Source organism: Sapajus apella, unplaced genomic scaffold, assembly GCF_009761245.1.
Source record: "Sapajus apella isolate SASKATOON/1434 unplaced genomic scaffold, GSC_monkey_1.0 scaffold22, whole genome shotgun sequence".
Classification (NCBI taxonomy): domain Eukaryota; kingdom Metazoa; phylum Chordata; class Mammalia; order Primates; family Cebidae; genus Sapajus; species Sapajus apella.
In genome coordinates, this window is record NW_022436962.1 from 952,101 (window position 1) to 974,867 (window position 22,767).

At 34.5% G+C, this 22,767-nt stretch overlaps 1 protein-coding gene across 8 annotated transcripts in view; it reads right to left on the reverse strand.

Annotated features, from left to right (window-relative positions):
* DENND1B (DENN domain containing 1B) overlaps nt 1-22,767 on the reverse strand; it is a 272,297-nt gene that overhangs the window by 11,640 nt on the left and 237,890 nt on the right. For all 8 annotated transcript variants that reach the window (XM_032288625.1, XM_032288622.1, XM_032288621.1 and 5 more), the window contains 2 exons: nt 19,471-19,527; nt 18,308-18,415 (listed from right to left, as the gene is read on the reverse strand). In XM_032288625.1, the coding sequence (XP_032144516.1) occupies nt 18,308-18,415; nt 19,471-19,527 (165 nt within the window). The remainder of the gene's footprint in view (nt 1-18,307; nt 18,416-19,470; nt 19,528-22,767) is intronic.

Here is a 22,767-nt window from a genome sequence, read left to right on the forward strand (position 1 = left end):
GCATATACATTTCAGTACTCTAGACTGTTCCTGTTTTTCAGATTGTCCTTTATACCACCTTATTGGTTTCCCATTAATGAGCTAAATAAAATGTAAGTTGTAAGTTTATTTTTATTGTAAAATTATTCTTTAGGGTAGGCAGAAATGTTTTCTGAATAAATGAATATCTTTATACATAATAGTTTCTGCTGAGAATTTATTAATCAACTGACAAGAAAAGCATAATCAAGTACTATATTAGTTAACTGACATAAACATTTTTAGTGTCCATGCGGCACAGAAGGGTATTGTATTCATTCACTCAACAAAGATTAAAGAAGTGCCTGCTTTGTGCCAGGCACTGAGCTGCATGCTAGGGTACAATGATGACTAAGAGGCTCCTTGTCCTCATGGATATTATAGTCTAATAAATGAGGCATGAATTAAATTGAACAGTCATGCAAATAAGCATAAAAATTATGACTTCAGTTAATTTGTAATAAACTATGATTGCTATGAAAGCCCTTCAGAAGTTGATCTAGTGTGGGAGGTCAAGGAAAGTCTTTCTCTAAAAGATATTTAAGTTGAGCTCTGAAAAGTTAGTAGATGATGGAAGATGTAGCAATATGTGCAAATGTCCAGTGGTGGGAAAATCAGGGCAAATATTAAGGGATGAAAGGTAATGGCGCATTGTGGATTGGAGCTTATGTTGGTACACAGGATTTTTTAAGGGGCCCAATGAGCCTTGCAGTTATCCTCTTAATCACTAGATGGCAGACATACATTAAGAAGGCAAAAGGCTAGAAATTTAGATGCAAGGGGGATCACAGTAGGAAGGTGGGGAAGATCAGAGATTTAGCAGGAAAGTATGGGAGATGAGAACTTAGTGGGGGCAAGGAGGCAAGGGACAGACTCTGAACTTACAGGTCCTGATAACGAAGAGCCATAGAAAGCCATTTAATCAACAAATATTTATTGAAAACCTACTGAAAGCTGCTACTGTGTATTCTCTGAAAGCTAAGGGAGCAGCTATATCTCATTTTTCTTTCAGTTTTCAGTATCTCTGCACTTCCATCCATTAAGCACTTTACATGCATACTACTGCCTTCCATGCTGTGAAGCATAATAAAAGAAATGAAAAAGATGTTCTCTTTTCTCAAGACACTTAAAAAACACGAGGTAAAATGCCAAAATACTACATATACAGAGCAGTTACAAATAAAAACTTTATTCTTCATTGTATAAACATAATTGATAATCTTTTTGATCGTAGATGAAAATCTTACATAAATGACCACTAATACTGATAATTAGTGTCAAACTGTTCATGTTCCTAATAATGAAAAAAATAGGTTCAGTCAGCTGACTAATAATATAACTGTAACTACATACTACAAACATTGGTAAGCTCTGTGATCAAATCAGAAGGTATAGAAGTTTCTGAGCTGAATAGACCTGGTGTAGCTATCACATTAACACTGGTCATTTCACTAGTCAGGCCGAGGCTGTGCAAATTAGCAGCTCTTGAAAGGCAGTACTACGCAAAACAAGGGTACATTTTTTGGATGTAAAACACTCATGAGAAAAAAAAATGAGTGAAGTTTTACATCATTCTGACACAAAGAATTAAGAATAAAATGGGAAATTGGATGTCATACAACCTCAATTAGACTGCTCCTAGGGCCTAAACACACATAATGTAAAAGTTTTGCTCCCCTCAAAATGTAATATGTCAAGTACACATCTAATATATGTAAAAATTCATGAAATGAACATTCATATAACAAGGGATGCTTGCTAAGAATGTGAAAAGGTACTAAGTTAATGTAAAAGAAAGGCTATCAGCATGGAATACAACTTACTAGGGGAGATATTCTACTAGAGACACTGACCCTACAGGTAGACACTGAGTGAAAAAAATATATACTGGCAAAGCCAAGAAGGAAAAGTATTTTATATGAAAGAAAAAAATATAAGAAAATGTACACAGAAAGTGACAGAGATAGAAGGACCAAGACACAAAACCACAGAACTTAAAAGGAGACCTCAAAAAATAAGTTGAGCTTAGTTACAGTAAGCAAAATAAATCTTTCTTTTCACTTCAATGGTTTCCAGAAAGCATATCATAAAGTGGAATAATGGAAATCACTCTCTTGATGCACTAAGGAGCCTGTTAACCTTGCAGTTACCATTCTGATCACCAGATGGCAGACAAATATTAATAAGGCAAAACACTGGGTAAATTTAAATTCCTGAGGGTTGGGAGGGGGAGAGATAAGGGATGTCGGCAGATGAATGAGAAAATATAACTTTTTAGACATAAAATTAAGATGGTTGCAATACACAAATGTCTTGAAAGTAGGTACAATCTGTACTAGCCTCCGTTTTAGAGTTGAGGCAACTGAGATCCAGAAGTGTTACCTTGTTATCTAAAGTCTACAGCAAATCCCCAAACTTAGTATTTTGTAGCCTAAGAAAAAAATGCCTGCATGAAATAATATGTGAATAAATGAAAGAATAATATAGAATTATAATGGTGACATCTTAAAAATGCATGGCAGTTTATAATTTGAAATGAGCTTTAAAAAGATGTGTTTTAATTTGTATAGGTAATAACTAAAGTACAGAATTAAAAGACTTATCCATGACTGACTTGCTTCAGTGTGTTAGCTGTTTTATGTACTGTACTTTTATTTCATTTAAATATCTTCTATACAACAAATTTGATGAACATTTTCCCTATTTTACATATTAGGAAACCAAAAGATGAACAAAGCAAAGTGACTGGGGCAAGATGAGGTAAATTGCAAGTGACAGAGTGTGAACCCAACCCAAGTGTTCTGACTAATGAGCAGAACTGTTTTCATCATAACTATGCTAGATAAATAAGTCCAGAGAGACCCAGAATGAATGTCCAAGAACTAGCCTAAGAAAAGCTAGTTCTAAAGATAGCAAGCCTTAAACCTCATTCTTAAGGGCAGGTGGCAGTTACAGAATAATGAGAGTGGTAATGTTCAAGGTAGGTGAAATGTCAGGAGGAAGAGACAAGAGCTGAACATACTTTGTCAAAGATGCAGAAAACATACCCAGGGCAAAAAGGTAAACCAGAAGATTAACAAGATACGTATTTGGTGAAGTCCAATGAATTCAGTGGATGAAGTGCTGTTATTATTAGGCTAAGGACACAAAATTTTATACAAGCATCAGAATTACATTCCTTGAGAGCAGGTGACTGTTATGTGAGACTAGGTCACTAGGGAAGATTCTGATGTGGCTCTAACACATCAAAGGACCCCTTACCAATTCTCCCAGCGATTTCAGATTCTTTGTCAGTTTTGTTCACTTTATTCTCTACCACTCAACTGTCACTGATATATTCTCCATTATAAAATAAGGGCTTCAATTTAAGTACGTCTCTCTCTTACCAAATTCTTGAGACTAAGAATTGTATCTTTTCATTGTTTTGCTTCTAATATAACTTCCACTTCCACTTAGAATGCAAAATCTGCAAGAGAACATCACTCCCATCCTAACAATATGAAAAAGGTGAATAATCTTTTTTAAAAATCATCATAATTTTTCTTGAACCTATGAGACCTGAGATGCAAATCAACCAAGTAAACTGAATTTCATATATTACAAGCTCCTCCAAGGAGGGATGAAAGACAGGATCAATTTCACTCTTGGCAAAGCACAAGGAAAGAGGTAGCTGCCATATAAACAGGCAAGAAAAAAATCTGCTAAAATGTTAATAAGGTCTTAAAGGCCAACTATAGGCTAACATGTAAGTTTAGAACAGCTGGGAGTCTCCAAGACAGAGGGACTTTGCACATGCAATCTGTTTTCCACATATAAAGTCCTGTAATTTCATTTCCAATTGAGGTAACTCTACTACCTGGTGCTCATGGGAAAAATAGGGAACAGTACAGGAGACTGAAAAGCAACCCCCTTGGTGGTTCAGGCTTGCAGGAGGTGACAGGCTACACAAGAACAGGCATGACGTCCCACTGACTTTTGAGGAAATTCATTTATATAAAACAAAAGCCTTAAACTGCTGACAAACTCACTGCCTCCCAAGACTGCTGGGGGAAATGTAGAAATAAAACCTTTCTTTGCCCTAGGGAAGAATAAGAAACCTTCTTAAGCACAGAATCCTATACTGATACCAAGCAAGAGGTCTACTATCACTGAGCAGGGCAGAAGAGCCTCTGCCACCTAAAAACAATCATGGATAAAGTTTCTCTGCCATGAAAAGAAAGTAGAAGGATGCTAAGAAAGCCCCACTCCTAAGGCACAGGGGTGGATGGCCCACCTAAGACAAGCATAGAAAACATATAAGGCTAGGATCAACTAACTAGTCATAGATGTTAACTGCTGTGGAGGGGCAAAAACACTGAGAAAAAACCCTTCTATAGCTCAGGAGTACCAGGACTCCTGATAGCTCAGAGTGAAGCAAGAACACTGAGAAAGCTTTCCAGTACTTTCTTTAGAAGTATTCCACTTTTAGCACAAGATAATAGCAGCCCATTGCAGGTAATGGTATTAACAAAATCAAAATCCAGTTCACTTTCCAATGAACTCAGCCTCTTAAACAAATAGAATTACAGAAGAGCCTGCCAATTTCTAGGTGTAAATACTATTTAACTCTTTCTACCCATTTCTGGGTGTAAATACTATTTAATTCTTTCTATACGTGGAGTCCAGTGTTCAAATTAGAATTACAAGACCTGAAAATGCAAGAAAAATAAAGATGGGTGACATGCATGAATAGACGGAATGAGAGCAGAGAAATGGAATCTATTTTTTTTTAAAAAGAGTCAAGAGATAAAAAAAATTTTAAATGATGTAAAAATAAAACATGAAGAATTCTTCTGATGGGCCCATTGGAAGACTGAGGCAATATTCCGTGAACTTTAAGATAGGTCAATAGAAATTACCCAAACTGAAGCACAAAGAAAAAAGAGCAGGAAAAATCAATCAAACAAACAAAAAATCAAAAAAGCAAAAAAACAAAAAACAAAAACAGAGCATCCAAGAACTGAGGGACACTAGTAACCAGTCTAATTCACTCTGCTCCCAGCACATAGTTGGCATCCATTAATTTTTTGTGGTATGTTGCTGTTAAAGTTGACAGGATGTGAACAACATTACTAATATTTATGAAACTTCTGGTGACTACTGGAAGAACAAATTCTGTCACTACACTAATGCTAATCTTCTCAATAACTCTATGGAAGTGGACATAATTATCAATATTTTACAGATCTAAGGGCTAAGAGACTTAGAGAAGTTAGGAAAGTTATTCAAGTTCACATACCATTCAAGTGGCAGTGCTGTTCTGGTCCTGATCTGTTATACAAAGCCTGTAATCTTTACATTCCCACAGGGGATCTTTCTATTAAGTGATGAGGGTGACGGTTAGATGTAAAAACGAAGAGTGAAAATAAACATCAACAACATAAAGTCTTTCCGAATTTGTAAATAATGGTCCTTAGTAAGTTAAGAGGAGTTAAGTGATCTTGAAAACTCTAGATCAGCAGGCTTAGCACAAAGTGGGTGTTCAGAAGAGGTATACAATCTTGAAAGCTATAAACAATCACACAGCAGGTACTGACTGTTTTGAATTGAATTAGATAGACTCTCCATGATGGTATGTCCATTCTGTTCACATTGCATTAAATACATTAAATGAATGCTTATTAATGCTAAGTTGCGGTCTATTCTAGAATTTGACTAAAGAAATCTGCATATAGGATTTTAGAGAGAGAGTATGAGAAATCAGAACTGCCCCTTTCCAGAGTGCTTTTACTGCATACAGATTAGGAAGTTTAGTTTCTGTCTAAAAGATCCCCAAAACACAGTAGTTTAGAATTCATTTCCTCATTGCTAATCAAAAACTACACAAACACTGATCAAATGGCAACACTCTACCAGACATTTTAAAAGACTGTCTCTCACTAAAGTGTGTTAACAGGTAGAAGGAAGGCCTGTATTCACAGCAGTTCTCATTATTCACCTGTGCTTATATGTAATATGGTTGTGAACTGTTAATACTTTTAGCTAACTTTTAAAAACCGTTCATATGCCAAGTAATTACATCAATTATAAATTTTAAATACACTGTTTCATTATTTTATTTTGATCTTTAATATCTGAAAATGCAAATACCAAAGACCCTGCAGTAACTTTTCAGGAACAAGAGATTATTGATCAGTGCAAATACAAGTTTTATAAGACTATTAAATGGTATTCTCAAAACAAAATAAAGTCAGTTATGTAACCCTTTGATAAATGGTAAGCTATTTGCAATTTCACTTTTGTTGACAGAGTTTCAATATATCAACATTTAAAAAGGTTTCTTAATACATGACAAGTCTATTGTATTTTCAATAAGACACAGAATTCAGTTTCTCTCACTAACTAATGTAAAGATGACTTTTCTAGCTAGGATAAATAATTTAGAAGTCAGCACTGCTGAAAAGAACCATATTATTTTCAATCACCTTAGTAAATTATGTTTTCAAAAAGTATATAACTAAGGATTAAAATATTTGTTACTAAAATAATTAAAGCTGCATTTTATTTCTCAGATTTACCCTATTAATATATAATGAGCATAAATGTGTGTGTAAGTGTGGAATCATACATAAGTAGACAGTCTTAAAATGCTTCTGGTGTTAAATGAATCAAAGGTCTTAACAGAAATTGCAATTATATTTTGGTCTTAGAATCAAATAATACTAGTTTTCAAAAGCATTTACTATAAATGTCAGACACTAATAAAGGCAAAAAGAGAACAGATCTGTGAAATAACCGCTATTATATTCAAATGTTAGAAAAGCCATAAAGAACCTCAGGGAAGACTGAAAAACATAGTAGTCCTATTCTGTAATTAGGGTGGGGGCGCAAGCCAACTTAACATATTTATGTATTATTCTAGTGCTTTATGTTATATACATGTTAGGAAACATAACAATGTGTAGCAGATACAAATCCAGCTCAAATTATAAGATCCCATTATACTCCCATAGTTACAGATCTATTGACGTTTTGGAAAATTCCTCTCTCGGGGGATACTAATAGGCAGCAGCAGTAGCCCCTACAAAGAAAAGACTGGTTTTTCTTTTCAACAACACCAGCATTGATCTCTGACAAACTTTAAAAGCAGTTCTATATTCAAAACCAGAAGAAAATCAGCATTTCTTTATCTTAAGATTCATGGAAAAAAACAGTAATTTGTCTACAAAAAGTAGGCCCTTTTGGAAAAAAGAACTGTTGATTTAATCAATACCCCTTACAAACAAAAAAGGTAACTGGGAAAAACAAAGTCAAATAGGACCGAATATAGTGAGGAAAAAATAGTAGTGATGTGATTACTGATGTAAAGTCTAGAATGGTAGCAGTCATTAGATTTACTAAATGGAGAGATTGAGTTCCTTTGTTTATGTTTCTAAATGTTTATAATGACATGTTTATAAATGGCAGTCATTTCTGGCAACAAATTTGAAGAGTAAAATTATAACATTAAGATACATGTCAACTTCAAAATATCTCAAAATACATGCTGAACATGTTCAGATAAAAAAGATTATCTTCCATTATAAGTTATTAATACACTAGGTATTTTGTTCAGCAAAACTAAACATTTTAAAAATGGAGTCCAAGCAAGCTATTGAAAGGAGGAGTTGGTTTTGAATTATTTCTTTGATAGAATTATGTTTTTGAATAATCTTACAAGAATAGAAATGTCTCTGTGTGTATTCTGTTGTGTTTCTAAAAGACATACTACTCTGAAAGGCGCTATAAATTTTTGTGTAACCATCTTCTTTTAAGGAAAGTACTATATAATGACCATTAGAGGGCACCCTTGTAATCCATAACTTATTTTAAACATTTAATTATAATCAAATTTGACATTTTGGAAATTAGTATTCTTTCAACAGAGAAACAAAAGAGAAAAATAACTTTCCTTCAGATTAACAATATGGAACGCATATTTTTCAAAGTGAACTCAGAAAATCAATTTTATAAATTATTGACATTAGAATTAATATAATTAGACTACATATATCCTTCGGATGCAGACTGCTAAAATGTGTTTTCATTTAGGTGGTATTTTTTATGGGCATGTGTTAAAAGAAGAACATTCACTTATTTCAAAAGAGTTTATCGCTTGAAGTTTTATAATACTTTCTTATTACTTTAACATTGCAGCTTGATAATAGTAGTGTTCTCAATACTGAGCCAAATTAAACAGTGATAAAAATAAAGATTATCTTGCTTATCATGATTTGGCTCAATTATTTTGTAAACATTTATTTTTACAAAGTATTCTTTCCAATTTTCTGCCCCACCTCCACCCAGGTAACAATTATCTTTCTCTTTTTGATTTACAATCACTTTTTTTCTTGGTCAAAAGTAAGTGGTTACTTTCCTCTATAAACATTGAGTACACCATTCCTTTCTTGACCAGTAAAGCAAACTATTCAATGGATGGTCCTTTTCCAAAGATCCCAACAAGTATACAGTTTTCAGAAATTTATTATATCACCTGAACAAGAAACACTGTATTTAATTACATTCATTTTATTCCCAAAGTCCAATGAATTCCTATGAAGGAAAGTGTTTCAGAAATACGATACTATAAGCCACACCCTACTAGGTTTGGACATCCCATCTTTTATGCTTAGGAACTAAGTAATTTAAGAGAACCTAAAACGTCATCTTTTAAGTTTCACAGAAAATTTTATCTGCAGCATTTTAAAATATGACATTTATTATATCAAAAATAAAGTATTTGATTGCTTGTATTTTTAAAAAAGATGCTAACATTCTGAGATTTCTCTTAAGTTCCTATTCAATCAAAACATGGCTTTCAAATGTTTTACTTGCAAGTCTCTGCATGCATAAAAGTATATATGACTTGTGAGCATATTTTAAAATATGAAAGTATGTTACTCATCAACTATAAAATGAACTCATAGCCATTGTGCTATGTTCACAAATCCATTAGGATGTTTTATAAACCATTAAATACATAAAGATTCAAAAAGACATAAAGTTTCATTTTTAAGTGTGGTATCACCTTGCATAATGGATAAAAATATAAAATGACATACACCATATTTTATGGTTAAAGCATTCTTATTTGTGGATTCAAAAGGTAACTATATCTCAAACTATTAGTCTATATGTGACTACATTTAAAAAGTAAAATAAACGTCCACCAGTTTAATAGTGCTTGGTCTATTAGTAGAAATTATGACTAATTAAACATATTTCTATTTGTAAACACTATATTTGGGTAAAAGTCTTTACTACATTCCAAATGTGAGTATTTATCAACAGGCATACTGCTTTGTATCACAATGCAAACGAAAAATAACTTTCCACTCATTTTTCTCATGCTGTTTTTACATAATTAATTGGAGAGATTAAAAATCTAAAAAGACTGCTATTTGTCCTAGACATGAAATAGTTAAAAGTGGTGTGTGTGTGTGGGTGTGTGTGTGTGTGTGTGTGTGTGTGTGTGTCGGCTCGCCAGGGTTTTAACAGGGCTTAATAACAAAAAGCTTCAGTCCCTCACTTTCCCTAGGTTTTGTTGTGGTGATTTTGCCTTGCTTAAGGCCATCCATCTGTTAATGTTGACTTGTAATACAGATAAGCTCTCATGCTTGTTCACTAGTATAGCTGAGGTGTCTGTGAGTCTCATGAAGACACACAGAAACATACACATTGTAACTTCTAGACTAAGCCACACATGGCTAAGATGGAGCAGTATCTCAGATATATAAATTTTATATATTATATAAAGAAATTTCTTATTCTTAGAAAATGCTAATAAATGTTTACAATAAAATACTTCTAAACATAATTTCAGATTACAGACTTATGGTATCTTATATTGTTCACTAACTCTCCAGTATTCTATTCTAAAATAAAACTGATGAAAGAAGGTAAGTACATAGGATTAAGAGTTCTGCACCATGACCAGTGGCAGTATTCTCAATGGACCCACTGGCCCTGTTTTCAATAAAACCTGAGGAGGATCCTTTCCCTAGAGTCCTGTTAGGCTGGGGCTGCTGTTGGAACTGTCATCTTTACACAAAAGGGAAAAGGGTTGGGTTTTACAAATGTAGAGCCTAATTGGGAGATCTTCATGACTGTACCCTTGACATTTATTTAAGTCTCATCAACAAAACAGGAAATAACCAGACTAATTAGCAGACCAGCACACAAATTACTATTTTGGAGGTGGACTATAGATTCACAAAGTCTTCCAAAGATAAGCTAAATAATGAAACACAGGCTTAAAACACAGGCTTGGAACTATGTTCTTTTCTACATCACACAGATTATAAAACTTTAAAATGTTTTACTTTAAAATATATTATTGGAGTTCAAATTATCATAATCCCATTTTTATCTTTTGAAAAGCAGAAGAAAAAAAAGTCTCTCACTGACAAGTCCAGCTGGAAACTGGAAATGGAAAGTTCTTTAGACAATTGAGATGCACTTCTGAAATGAATAATCAAAGGGACTAGGAATGGGATGAGTCAATACTATACTCAATTTTACTCATAATAAAATGACATATTCAAGGTCTTATAAACTTTTAAGAGATTTCTTGATATAATAAGTTTTATATTTCTATTCAAGTCTTAAAGTGGGATCTATGGTCATCCCTACTTAGAATGAAGATGGATAATTTTAACTACTTTGGTAACTAGAGATTCTCAGTGACCCTGGACAATAACTACCAAGACAGAAGTCAGATGGTGCCATTGCTACAAAGGCCTGGAGCTCAAGATATATGATACAGTAAGCATAACTGAATAGCTACTGATTATCAAGTAGCTATAATGTGGCAGTGTATATACATTATCTATTATGCCTTCAGCATCCTAGGAAAATAACTTGTATTATTATTATTTTACAAATGTAGAAATTAAGGCTTAGGGATATTTTGTTTTGCTCAATGTTAAACCTTAGTATCTTTTTCAAAGTTAAGATCTGTCTGGCTCTAAACTCCATTTCCTTATTTCCGACTGTCCCTCTTCCACAAAGGCATGATAATAGTGGTTAGGTATCTAAGTTCTAGAATCGGTCGGTCTGCTTTTGAATTCCTACTCTGCTATCTATTACTTGTAGAACTTTGGGCACCTTTATTAATCTCTGTTTCTTTGTTTCTAAATCTGAAAAATGGGGATAATAATACTTGCCCTGACTAGATTGTTGGAAGTTTCAAATGAATCACGTAAATACAAACATACACAGACAGCCTCACTTGTCTTAAATTGTCTATCTTCCCCAGGTCTTCCGACGCTGCCCTAGTGAATGTTTTTATTATTTCAACTCTATAAAAATTGTAGTTTGGAAAATAATAGTAAGAACATAAAAATTATCCAGATTATAAAATCATAAAGATCCCTGCAGAAATTTGCTTTTAGGCAATTAAATTCACCACATAACAAATCTTTTAGGAGAATCTGGATACCTGAGCCAGTTCTAAGATGACAGTGATGCTACTCTTCTAGTTCAATGAGCCTTACACTAGGAAGAAAAGAGTGTATTTTAAGTTTATTTCCATTTGTACTTGTTTTCACTTTTTAAAATAAGGTTCAACAGCTACTAAACTAAGCTGTCTTTGAGAGAGGTATTAATGAGACTGAGCATTTCAAATAACAGAAACTGCACAGAAGAGACCAAATGGAAAAAACCAAATTGCTGTCTTCCAAAACACAAATCTTTGCCTCTGCTACGTACCTCCACCAGAATGCGAGCTCTTGTGACACTGAAAAGATTTGTGGATCCAAAACACCTACCTTGTTTCTTTGGAATGATTGAGTAATTCACAAGAAACTTTTTAAAACCCAAAACTTTGTGGATTATGAATCATGCAGCTGAGTTTTTCTCTTCATTTTGGCTGTTAAGCAAGGGAATAGGCCTTAACAGCTTCTTACTACACTTAACATTTCCTCTGCCTTAAAACTTACCTAATCTTACTACAGTTCAATCTTTCTACGGTTCTTTGTGAGATATGAAAGTATTTTTGGAAACAGGTAGAATATAAATGAATACACATTAGTTTCTCTGATGTACCTATTGATAACTAGATTTTGCCTTTAACCACATCCAAATATTTTTAGAAATATTTATATATTTAGCTGAAAATCTTAATATGCTCAGATCCCAATATTATTACATGTGGAGAGTTAGGGGTTAGAGAATTCATGGATTTGGCAATCATCATACGACAGTATGCCCATAGCTCTAGCATCAACTTTCTGCCTCTTCCATAACATACTGTATCATATTTCAGTTAAATCAATGGGGCTGGATTGTCTCCAAAAGAGGGAACCAAAAAGCTTTTGCAATAACAAACTGCAAAGAAAAGGAGGCAGACTGTGGCTGACACCTTTTGATTTCCTTGCCCAATGTGCAGATATAGTACCTTAAGTTCATTTCCATCTGTAGCCTTTTTTATTAATATAAGTGGCTCAGTTCTCAGGAGAGAATTAAGGCCACAGCAACCCATTAGGGTAGGCTGACCTCAAACTTATCAAACTCCAGATTTGTGGTACAAAGATCCAGCCTCTAGGCACTTAAAAATGCAAATCTTCTTTTGTTATTTCACAAATATGACTTTTTGGCAAATAGCATTATAGTCGTTCCCCCTTACCAATGGGGGATATGTTCCAAGACCCCCACTGGGTGCCTGAAAGTGCAGTTAGTACTGAACCCTAAACAAACTAAGGTTTCATTTATAAATGAGGCACAGTAAGAAACTAACAACAATGACTGATAATGAAAAAAACAATAATAATACTCAGAACAGCATGCAATCTAAAGCTTATGAATTGTTTATTTCTGGAATTTTTCATTTAATATGTTTAGACCACACTGACTGCCAATAAATGAAACCTTGAAAAGCAAAATACTGTGAGGCAATTAGAAACAGTATACACGTTGTGAGATATTGTCACAGCCCTTAAAACCCACTTCTCTGAGAACTCTTCCTGTTCACCCCACTCACCCCTACTGCCCTCCCTGTGTCCTTGGTAACATGGTACTCTCCTTGCCTCTCTGGCTGGAGTTTATTGAGCCTAGGATTAATCCCTGGTCCAAGTGAGCTGATTGCATTTTTCCTTAAGAAACTGGATTCTAGCATTATTATCCATTTCTAGTAGCTTCTTCGACTGAGGGGCTATAAGATCTGTGCCAAGGGCACAGAGAAGCAGAGAAAGCCAGTCTACAGAAAGGACAATGAACATATAGGCAGAAAGAACAGGCCAAGCATTAAACGGGGAGTGGGAGAGAAGGAGAGAAACGAAGGAACAGGGGAGGAGAGAGGGAGGAAGATGTAGAAAAGAAGAGGAAAAAGAAAAAGGAGAGAGAGGAGAGAGGGAGAGATGGGGGGGAGGAGCAGGGATGGGGAGGGAGGGAGGGAGAGAGAGTGAGAAAGACAGAAAGAGAGAGAGAGGAGTAAGGTAGGGAGAGGAGCTGATATTCTTCCCTGATTACTTTTTCCATTTCCTAGTTCTAATTCTACTAGAGGCCTAGACATATTCCTGCAATTAGATGTCCTAAGGAATGCCCATATCCTTATAATAAATGGCTTGATATTGTTGCATTCCATTTGTGAGTTTCCTAATACTATTAAAACTAAATAATTAAAATCAAGGATTTGACAATATTTCAATGTAAACGTACTCTGTTCTGCTTTCATAAATAAACTGTTGGTCACCAAGTGCCTATCATTTCAAAGCCATAACAACTCAATATCCATTCAAAGCAATATTAGTAATATAAGATAGCATGGACTCTGAAAGCCTTGGGAAAAAAATATTAAGGGTGAAATGTAGCAGAAAACAATTGTCAGAGGGCCAAAAATTTACCTCTTTGTTAAATACCTATGTGAATCTAAAACTAAAAAATCAAATTTCAATCATACAAAAAAATGCAAGCAAAATATTTATATCATAATAGATATCAGTAGGCGAAAAATGGGCATATGAACTCCTAAAATTTTTGCTATTAAGATATATACAACACTCAGATATATTTGCCTGTTTATATAACGGGACACATAAAAAATAAAAAGAAACATATATACTGGGTATACACATTTCCTGAAACTCAGATATTTATCACGTCAAAAGTAAAGATTGTTATTCAGATACTATCAACATTTGCATTACAATTCTAAATGTAGGTTTAGCAAATTCCTGTACAGCAAGCAGGAAAATCACGTTAGAATTCTTAACATAATAAGCCCTACTCCTAATTCCTGTTATAGTTATCATTGCTGTCATATCTACTGTAAACCATAAAATGCTAACTAATGAATGCAGATAACTGAATTAATAATAATACATAGTAGCCCTCAAGATTCAGTCTAAGTATACGCTGAATGCAACCCATTATTCTGTAAGGTTTTCCGTAACCCAATACAATTTTCTCTATCAGAATCTACAGTGTAAGGACTATAGTTAATAATACTATGTTAATACTAGAAAATTGCTAGGAGAATAGGTTTTAGGTGTTCTTACTTTGAAAAAAAACCAGGTAACTGTGAGATGACAAATGTGTTAATTTGCTTGAATACAGTAATTATTTTATTACGTATATCAAAACATCATGTTATACAACTTGATGTACATAATAAAAAAAGAAATTATTTCTAGAAGTTAACAGAAAACAAAAACAGAAATCAGTAATGTATTTTATAATTACATTATCATAAAAGTGCTATGCCTTGTTAAAGGAAGGCTTAAAAATTATTTTGCTAGTTCTACTGCACACCATGATGAATATAATTAATAATAGAGTATTGTACATTTCGAAATTGCTATGAGAGCAAATTTCAGGTACACTGATAAAGCACAGAGTAGGTCTTTTCACATAATCCCTTTCTTGGAGGCTTTATTTCTTTTCACTTTTTTTTCTCTCTAATATTGCCTTCTCATTTTATTTCATTGAGTTGATCTTCAATCTCTGATATCCTTTCTTCTACTTGATCGATTTGGCTACTGAAACTTGTATATGCTTCCTGAAGTTCTCGTGCTGTTTTTCAGTTTCATCAAGTTGTTTATGTTCTTCTCTAAGCTGGTTATTCTAGTTAGCATTTCGTCTAACCTTTTTTCAAGGTTTTAGTTTCTTTGCATTGGGTTAGAACATGTTTCTTTAGCTGAGAGAAGTTTGTAATTAACCACCTTCTGAAGCCTGCTTCTGTCCATTTGTCAAACTCATTCCCCTTCCTGTTTTGTTCTCTTGCTGGTGAGGATTTGTGATCCCTTGGAGGAGGAGAGGCATTCTGGTCATTGATGATTTCATCCTTTTTGCACTGGTTTCTTCCCATCTTCGTGTGTTTATCTACCTTTGATCTTCGAAGTTGGTGATTTCCGACGGGGTCTGAGTGGTCGTCCTTTCTGTTGATGTTGAAGCTATTTCTTTTCTTTTCTTTTTTTTTTTTTTTTTGGTTTACCTTCTAACAGACCCCTCTGCTGTAAGAGGCATTTTTTTTGTTACTCAGGGGTCCGGGAGTCACATGAGAAGGCAGTCTGTCCCTTGTCTGCCTGCAGAAGCATTGCTGGGCTGCCTCTGACTCGGCCCAGCTGCTGTGTAGGCTTCTTCTGGCTTTTGTTTACACAGGTGAGATTAGATCTGCTTTCACAATGGCAGATACCCTTCCCCGCACTGAACTCAATCATCCTGGGTTGGGCTTGAACTGATGTGCAAGTCTCAAGCAAGAGGGCTTCAGTTTGCTGATCTTTGTGGGGGCAGGACCTGCCAAGCCATATCACCTGTCTCTCTGTTGTCAGCTCTCCCTCTTTCTTGGGGGTAGGTACATCCCTCCCGCAGGCGCTCGTGGGCTAGTCAATACTTCTGTCCACTTTTTTGCTGACAACTTGCAGCACTGGGCTGGCTGGAGCTGTTGCTTAGATTTTGTTGGAAACTTGGGGTGCTTTTCAGGCTGGTGGCATTCTCCTGGACTGTGGGTTGCAATAGCCATGGGAGAGGCACAGTATCTGAACCACAGTGCCAAGGGGGTAAAGTCCCCAATCCTCTGGTCAGTTGCACTTTCAGGGTGGGGCAGTGCCCTACCCTGCCTCGGTTCACCCTCCTTGGGCTACACCCACTGTCCAACCAGTTCCACTGAAATGAACTTGGTACCTCAGTTGGAAATGCAGAGATTGCTCGCCTTCTGAGTCTCTCTCGCTGGGAATTGCACTCCAGAGCTGTTCCTATTCGGCCATCTTGGCAGAAGTCCCGAGAGCAAATTTCGAATGTTCTTGCCACAAAAAATGTTAAGTATTTGAGGTGATGGATATGTTAACTACCTTTATGTAATTATTTCACATTATATTCATGAATTAAAACGTTGCTTTAGACCCTATAAATTTATAATTATAAACCGTCAACTTATAATTAAAAAATAAAATATGAGGAGCTAATAGTGATTGTAACTTGAAATTGATGTTTTGAAAACGCGTTTCTCCAATATAAATTTTTTTTAATCCTAAAGTATCCCATAGGTAACAAAGATCTCATATTCTTTTTCACAGAAAATCTATTCACCATGGTAAAGATAACCTAAATGCTCCAATATTAAGCCAGTAAACACTTTACAACAGTATTTGAGATGTTAAAGCTTGAAAATAGACAAGAATTGAGCATATTAGTGGCGGGGAAAAAAAACAGAAAATCAATAGCAAATCTATCATTAGTTCACACATTAATAAATGTTCTTAACAGCAGTAACAAGAAAAGGTTTCTGACTTCTGGAATAATTATTTTATTGAAGGGCTTATTTTAGAAAAGACAATCAGCATTGACTGTCAGTATGTTGTAATTAAGCAATTCTAATATAAAAATATCAGCTTAATAAATGAATAAATCAGAAGGAAAGTGCTTATTCAATATGTTACAAAAATAGTCCCATGAAGTCAGAGAGAATTTTTGTGTTTTTCTTTTATATATACATGGCACCAGGAAAAGTGTCTGCATATAGTGTTGATGAATGATTGAATTAATGGGATTTTTTTTTTTTAACAAAGGTCTAGAGTTTCAGTACAGCTTCACTATCCTTTCCCATTCTTAAAGAGTGTTATGGTTTAAATTTTGTCCCCTCACAATCTCATGTTGAAGTTTAATTGCCATTGTAATGGTATTAAGAAGTGGGATCTTTAAGAGATGATTAGGCCATCAGGGTTCCACCCTCTTGGGTGGGATAAGTGCCGTTATAAACGGGTGAGTTTGGTCCCCTCATCTCTCTTGCCTTTCTGCCTTCCACCCTGGGAGGCCACAGCAAGAAGGGCCTCATAAGGTGGCAGTGCCTTGATCTTAGACCTCCCAGCCTCCAGAACTGTGAGAAATAAATGTCTATTCTCTACAAATTACCCCAACTCAGGTATTCTGGTAGAGCAGCGCAAAATGGACCCAAAGACAAAGACCCACAGAAGCACTTTATGGCCACGTATATTTCTGTGGGGCCTGGCTATCCAGGAAAGCTAAATGAGCATCAGAGATGGGTTTTTGCCTCCTTCTGCCACTGACCAGTTATGAGACTTATGGCAAGTGGTGTGACCTTGCTAGCGATCAACTTTCTCATCTGCAAACCTCGGCAACTGTAATAAATGAAGCTTTGCAGCCACTTCTAGCTATGTAATTTTGTAGCTATAGTCCACTCAAGAATTCTTTTTTGAAGCTAGTTTTCTAAAGCCACTTAAGATATGATTTGGTGTATACCAATTCTGTTGAGTTAGAGCCTTCATAAATGTACTAATGAAAAAAAAGCAGAAACACTTATAGCTATGATTCTGAACACTGCCACTTGAAACAATATTTTAAGTAGCATCAGCATATAAAAAGAAGCTTTAAATATCTATAGCAAATAAAATATCTAACTTTAGAAAAAGATAGACTTATAGTAGTTCAGATTTTAATTTCTATACACTATTTTAATGGCCAAATACCCATGTATAAGATTGATTTTATTTTAGTAGTAAAGGAAACCTATGATTTCCAGTTTATCATCAAGCTATCTGCACTCTATGAGGATCACACATTTAATTGTCTTTCCTCTCACTGGACTCTGCGATCTATGAGGGCATGGGCTAACAAAACATGTAGAGACTGATTTCTGAAACATTTGACTCTCAATCCCCTTGTAGCCTTCCCAGATTCCACCTACTCCTCCCCTTGACCAATACTGCAGGTTTTCTTATAAGAAAAAAATAAATGGGTCCAAATTTTTCCTAAATAATTTATTGGAATTATGTAAGTTGAGAATGTGCAGGAATGAAGGGTAAATAATCTCACTTACCTGAGCAAGCTTGCGTTTTTCTGAGTTTCCTCCCTTTTCATTGTGTAATTTGTAAACTGGTGTATATTGTACAGAACTAGAACAGGTCCCATAATCCTCTTCATTTTCCTACACATGAAAAAATATACATGCAATTACTGTAAAATACTCCTTTTATTACTAAAGTTATTATATTAATAAACAAAGTATCTGATACACATACAAGTAGCAAAATAACACTTCAGCTTTCAGTATAAAGAATCTATATAGGAAGAAAATGCATTTATCTATAATCTAAATCAACAAATTTAATTTAATAAAGTTAATTATAATTTATATTAATATAAAGTAATAAATTTAATTTAATAAAAATTAATTTAAAAATCTCTGGCCAGGCGCTGTGGCTCACGCCTGTAATCCCAGCTCTTAGGGAGGCAGAGGTGGGAGGATAGCTTGAGCCCAGGAGTTCAAGACCTGCCTGGGCAATATAGCGAGACCCCGTTCTCCACAAAAAGGGAAAAAAAAAAAAAAAAAAGAAAAAAAATCTCTGATTACTTTAAATAATTTGAATAAAATTTGTATAAAGATAATTTGCTAACACTATACTGAAAGTTTTAATAGTATGTATTCTCCAAAGATAAAAATTCAAAACATAACAACTGATAATGAAATCTGTGAAGATATATATTAAAATCAACATACATATATGCATTTACATATCTGCAATATTCACAGCTTAAACACATACAAAATCTTTTGTAAATTAAGAACATTCTTCATTTTAAAGTAACTACTATTGGAATGAGACTATCAAAACAAATGATGGTATTCCTCGATTAGTTCTACACAAAGATATCTTTAAAAAATATTCTTAGCATAAAGCAAGAACTTCAGTTGTGGTATCAAGGCAATCAACCTTATGAAAACATACATCTTGTTAAAGCATCTTTGAAGACTTCCATAGTTCTGTGATAAAATATGCTAACAGTAAAGAGATTATTCAGTGGATGCATATAGAAGGGCAGATAGTTGCCAGAGGGCTTGTTATAAAAAACACATTCTTGAATAAAGGGCTAAGCATATTTCAAAAGTCATTAAAAACATAAATTTCTAATTTGTAAAGTCTAAACTTCAAACTAGTACAAGCATCTAGGTAAAACAGAAAAAAAGTGAATGTGACGTACCTTGTGTTTTAGCTTACTCTTCACTTCCTTTAGTCCCAGCTTTGCATGATTTTTTGCCTAGAAAATGACAATAAATGTGCCTAGCTCAGCATGGTTCTATTACCTTTTCAAGAACAAGTATACAAGATCACATTTAATGACAATTACTGACTATTCATATGATTTAGAAAAAGAACATATTATAATCTAACACTCTATTTTCAGGGATACACATACCACTTACTATATTATTACACTTAAATCAGTTACTAAAACCATTAGTCTCTTCTTTGTATACAAGTATCATACAAAGGCTAACATTTAGCCTATTTTGCTTCCTAAACTCTCAAGAACACAAAGGGAATAAACCAGATTACTAATGTTAAAACTGTAACAAACTGGAGGAACAGAGAAAGCACATCCCAGCAGCAAGTTATTTGGGCAGATGTTTGAACTTCAAGAAACGCCGGCAATTTTACAAAGCTTTATTAGGTGCTCCTATAGGCAGACAGAATTTTATTAGCAGAGCCATCTTAATGGAATGGTATTTCATACATAGTTTTTCTGGCAAAAATTAAAGATCATTTAACAATTTAAAGCTATCTTCATGTTTCACAGGGAATCTGGCCCCAGGATTTGAGTTTCTCACATCCTGCTGTGACTCCTGAGGGCTATAACTTAACTAAAGACAACTGGGGGCTTTCATAAAAGCCTTAGTCTTTGTTCCATTAGAAATTCCTACTCACAGAGGCCAAGGTGAAAAAGAAGAGAAAAGGAATTCATATTTATTTTGTTTCCCAAATATATGACTGTGTGCTGGGTGCTTAGTATGCATTATCCTATGTAGTTATTACTACAGTTCCATAAGATTAGTACTACTATGATAACATTACAAAATAAGGAAAGTGACTCAGGGAGACTATAATCTAGTTTACTTAACTACCCTCTAAACCATTTGATTACACTGATCTTTTCAGATGCTCTTTAGTATACAGAGTTGAAGCTACTAGTGTCAGTGTCTTCCATGATTCTATAATTCCGTAGTGCACTGGTTCATTTAAATAATTGTTGCTCTATGTCCTTCTTTGACTTCCTTCAGATTACATGGAAGATGGGATATAGGTTCTCTCTATCCTTTTCAATTTACCAATTTGAAGCTTAACAATATGCAAGTACTCTTCACAGAAATGCTCCAAGCAAATGGCTTTTGCTAATAATTTAAAATGCAGACCTAACAAGAAAGATGAGTTGAGAGCCTTTTAGCCAAATAAAATATGAATTCCACTTTGCTGTTATTTTTAAATTTATAAAAGTATGTATGGCAACTCTAGTTTTCTTTATGGCTCCTACAGCATAGAAAAACATATGTATGAAAAGCATAGGGAAAATTTTTGACCATAAAAATAAGTACAAAAATGTTCATAAGAACAGGACAGAATCATTATTTGCTTTGACAAACACATATACAGTATTTCTGTGGTATGTTCAAAGTGCAGAGCAAAGTGACAGGAACACAAAAATAAAAGTAGGGACAGTATCACTTACTGTACGTTCATGCTGTGCTCTAACTCCAATGAGTATAAGGACTAGTCCATGATAGGCACTCAAATAATTTGTTGAATGAATGAGATAAAAACATGATTTCCAGTTTTGAAAAATTTACTGTCTACAGAAAACCAAGGTGAATAAATTATGTCATACCACACAACAGAAAGTGGGAGCTTTATTCATAGCAATTTGTTGTCAAAGAAGGAATTTCAGAGTGTAGATTTCAGAAAATGAGCAGTCTGGAAAGATCAGTTTTAGATACAACTACAAAGCTCACAAAATGACTCACTTACCTGCCCCAAACCTCTTGATTCAAAGATGATATGATCACAAGATAAATAATAAAAGTGATTAGGGATATTCTAAAGACCTTATTCACTTGAAATTACTTTAGGGAATAATCCTCCAGAGTAGAATTCTTTTTTTTTTTTTTGAGACACAGTCTTGCTTTGTCACCCAGGGTGGGGTGCAGTGGCGTGACCTTGGCTCACTGCAACTTCCACCTCCCAGGCTCCAGCAATTCTCCAGCCTCAGTTTTCCAAGTAGCTGGGACCACAGGTGCATGCCACCACATCTGGCTAATTTTTGTATTTTCAGTAGAGATAGAGTTGAACCATATTGGCCAGGATGGTCTTGAACTCCTGACCTCAAGTCATCCTCCTGCCTCAGCCTCCCAAAGTGCTGGGATTACAGGTGTGAGCCACCACACATGGCTCAAAGAGTAGAATTTCTAATTTGAAAACATTTTACTTCCTTGCAGAGAAGGGTTAAAATAAAATACTCCACTGATTAAAAGGATAAATTTTTAAATAATGAATAAAGGTTTGAACACGTTTGCTTCATTGCTGTGCTTTTGTGAAAAATACGAGTGAAATTAAGACAAGGCACATATTTGACAAAACAATACAACCTCCCTAAGCCTGAAAAAACCCTGAACTGCCTGCTCTAGGAGAAAATGAAGGGCTGTTGACTGTGAAACCATTTTTAGAATCTTAAATGAATGTGAGAAACAAGGATCAACATTACTTTGTTTTTCAAATGGTAGTTGTGTGCTATTTCATTTGTGAAAAAAACCTCTTCAAAAACTGCACTTAAATCAAACCACCAATGAGGTTTCCTAGCAAAGCCACAGAACAACCAAACAAAAGGCAGAGGCTGAGGTTTACCTTGTCTTACTGTGGCTTTGTGGTTAGGTTTCAAATAATTATAATTTGGGAACTGTATTTTTTAAACTCTATAGATTAGCTTTCCTACTATAAAATTTAATATTTGAATGGAATTTTTAAACAGAAAAGGTAGCCACATTTATATCACAATTTTAAGCCAAGAAACAATGGAAGTTCTAAACTTTTATTAAAATACACTATTTTATTATTAATTCAGTCACATCAATTAATTTACTGAGAAAAGCTTTTGAAGACAAATTCTTACAAAATCAAAACTATTGCCTTAAATATTTTTAGAAATATAAAATACACGACCTATTGAATTTTTAAAAATTTACTGATCACAACCTACTAGCTTCTCTTGAGATGTTACTAGGCTAGTACTAAGAGAGAAACACACACAGACAAAACAAGTGTTGAAACAGAAGTCCTACAGATACAAAAATATGTATATAAACTTTTTTTGTGTAGGGTTGAGAAGAATTTTTTCAGGGAAATAATGCCTGAACTAAGTCCTATAAAATGAACTGGTGTTTACTAGGTGGATAAAGGCCAAGAAATTGACATTCCATTAATAGGAATGGCTTGAGCAAGAATTGAAGGG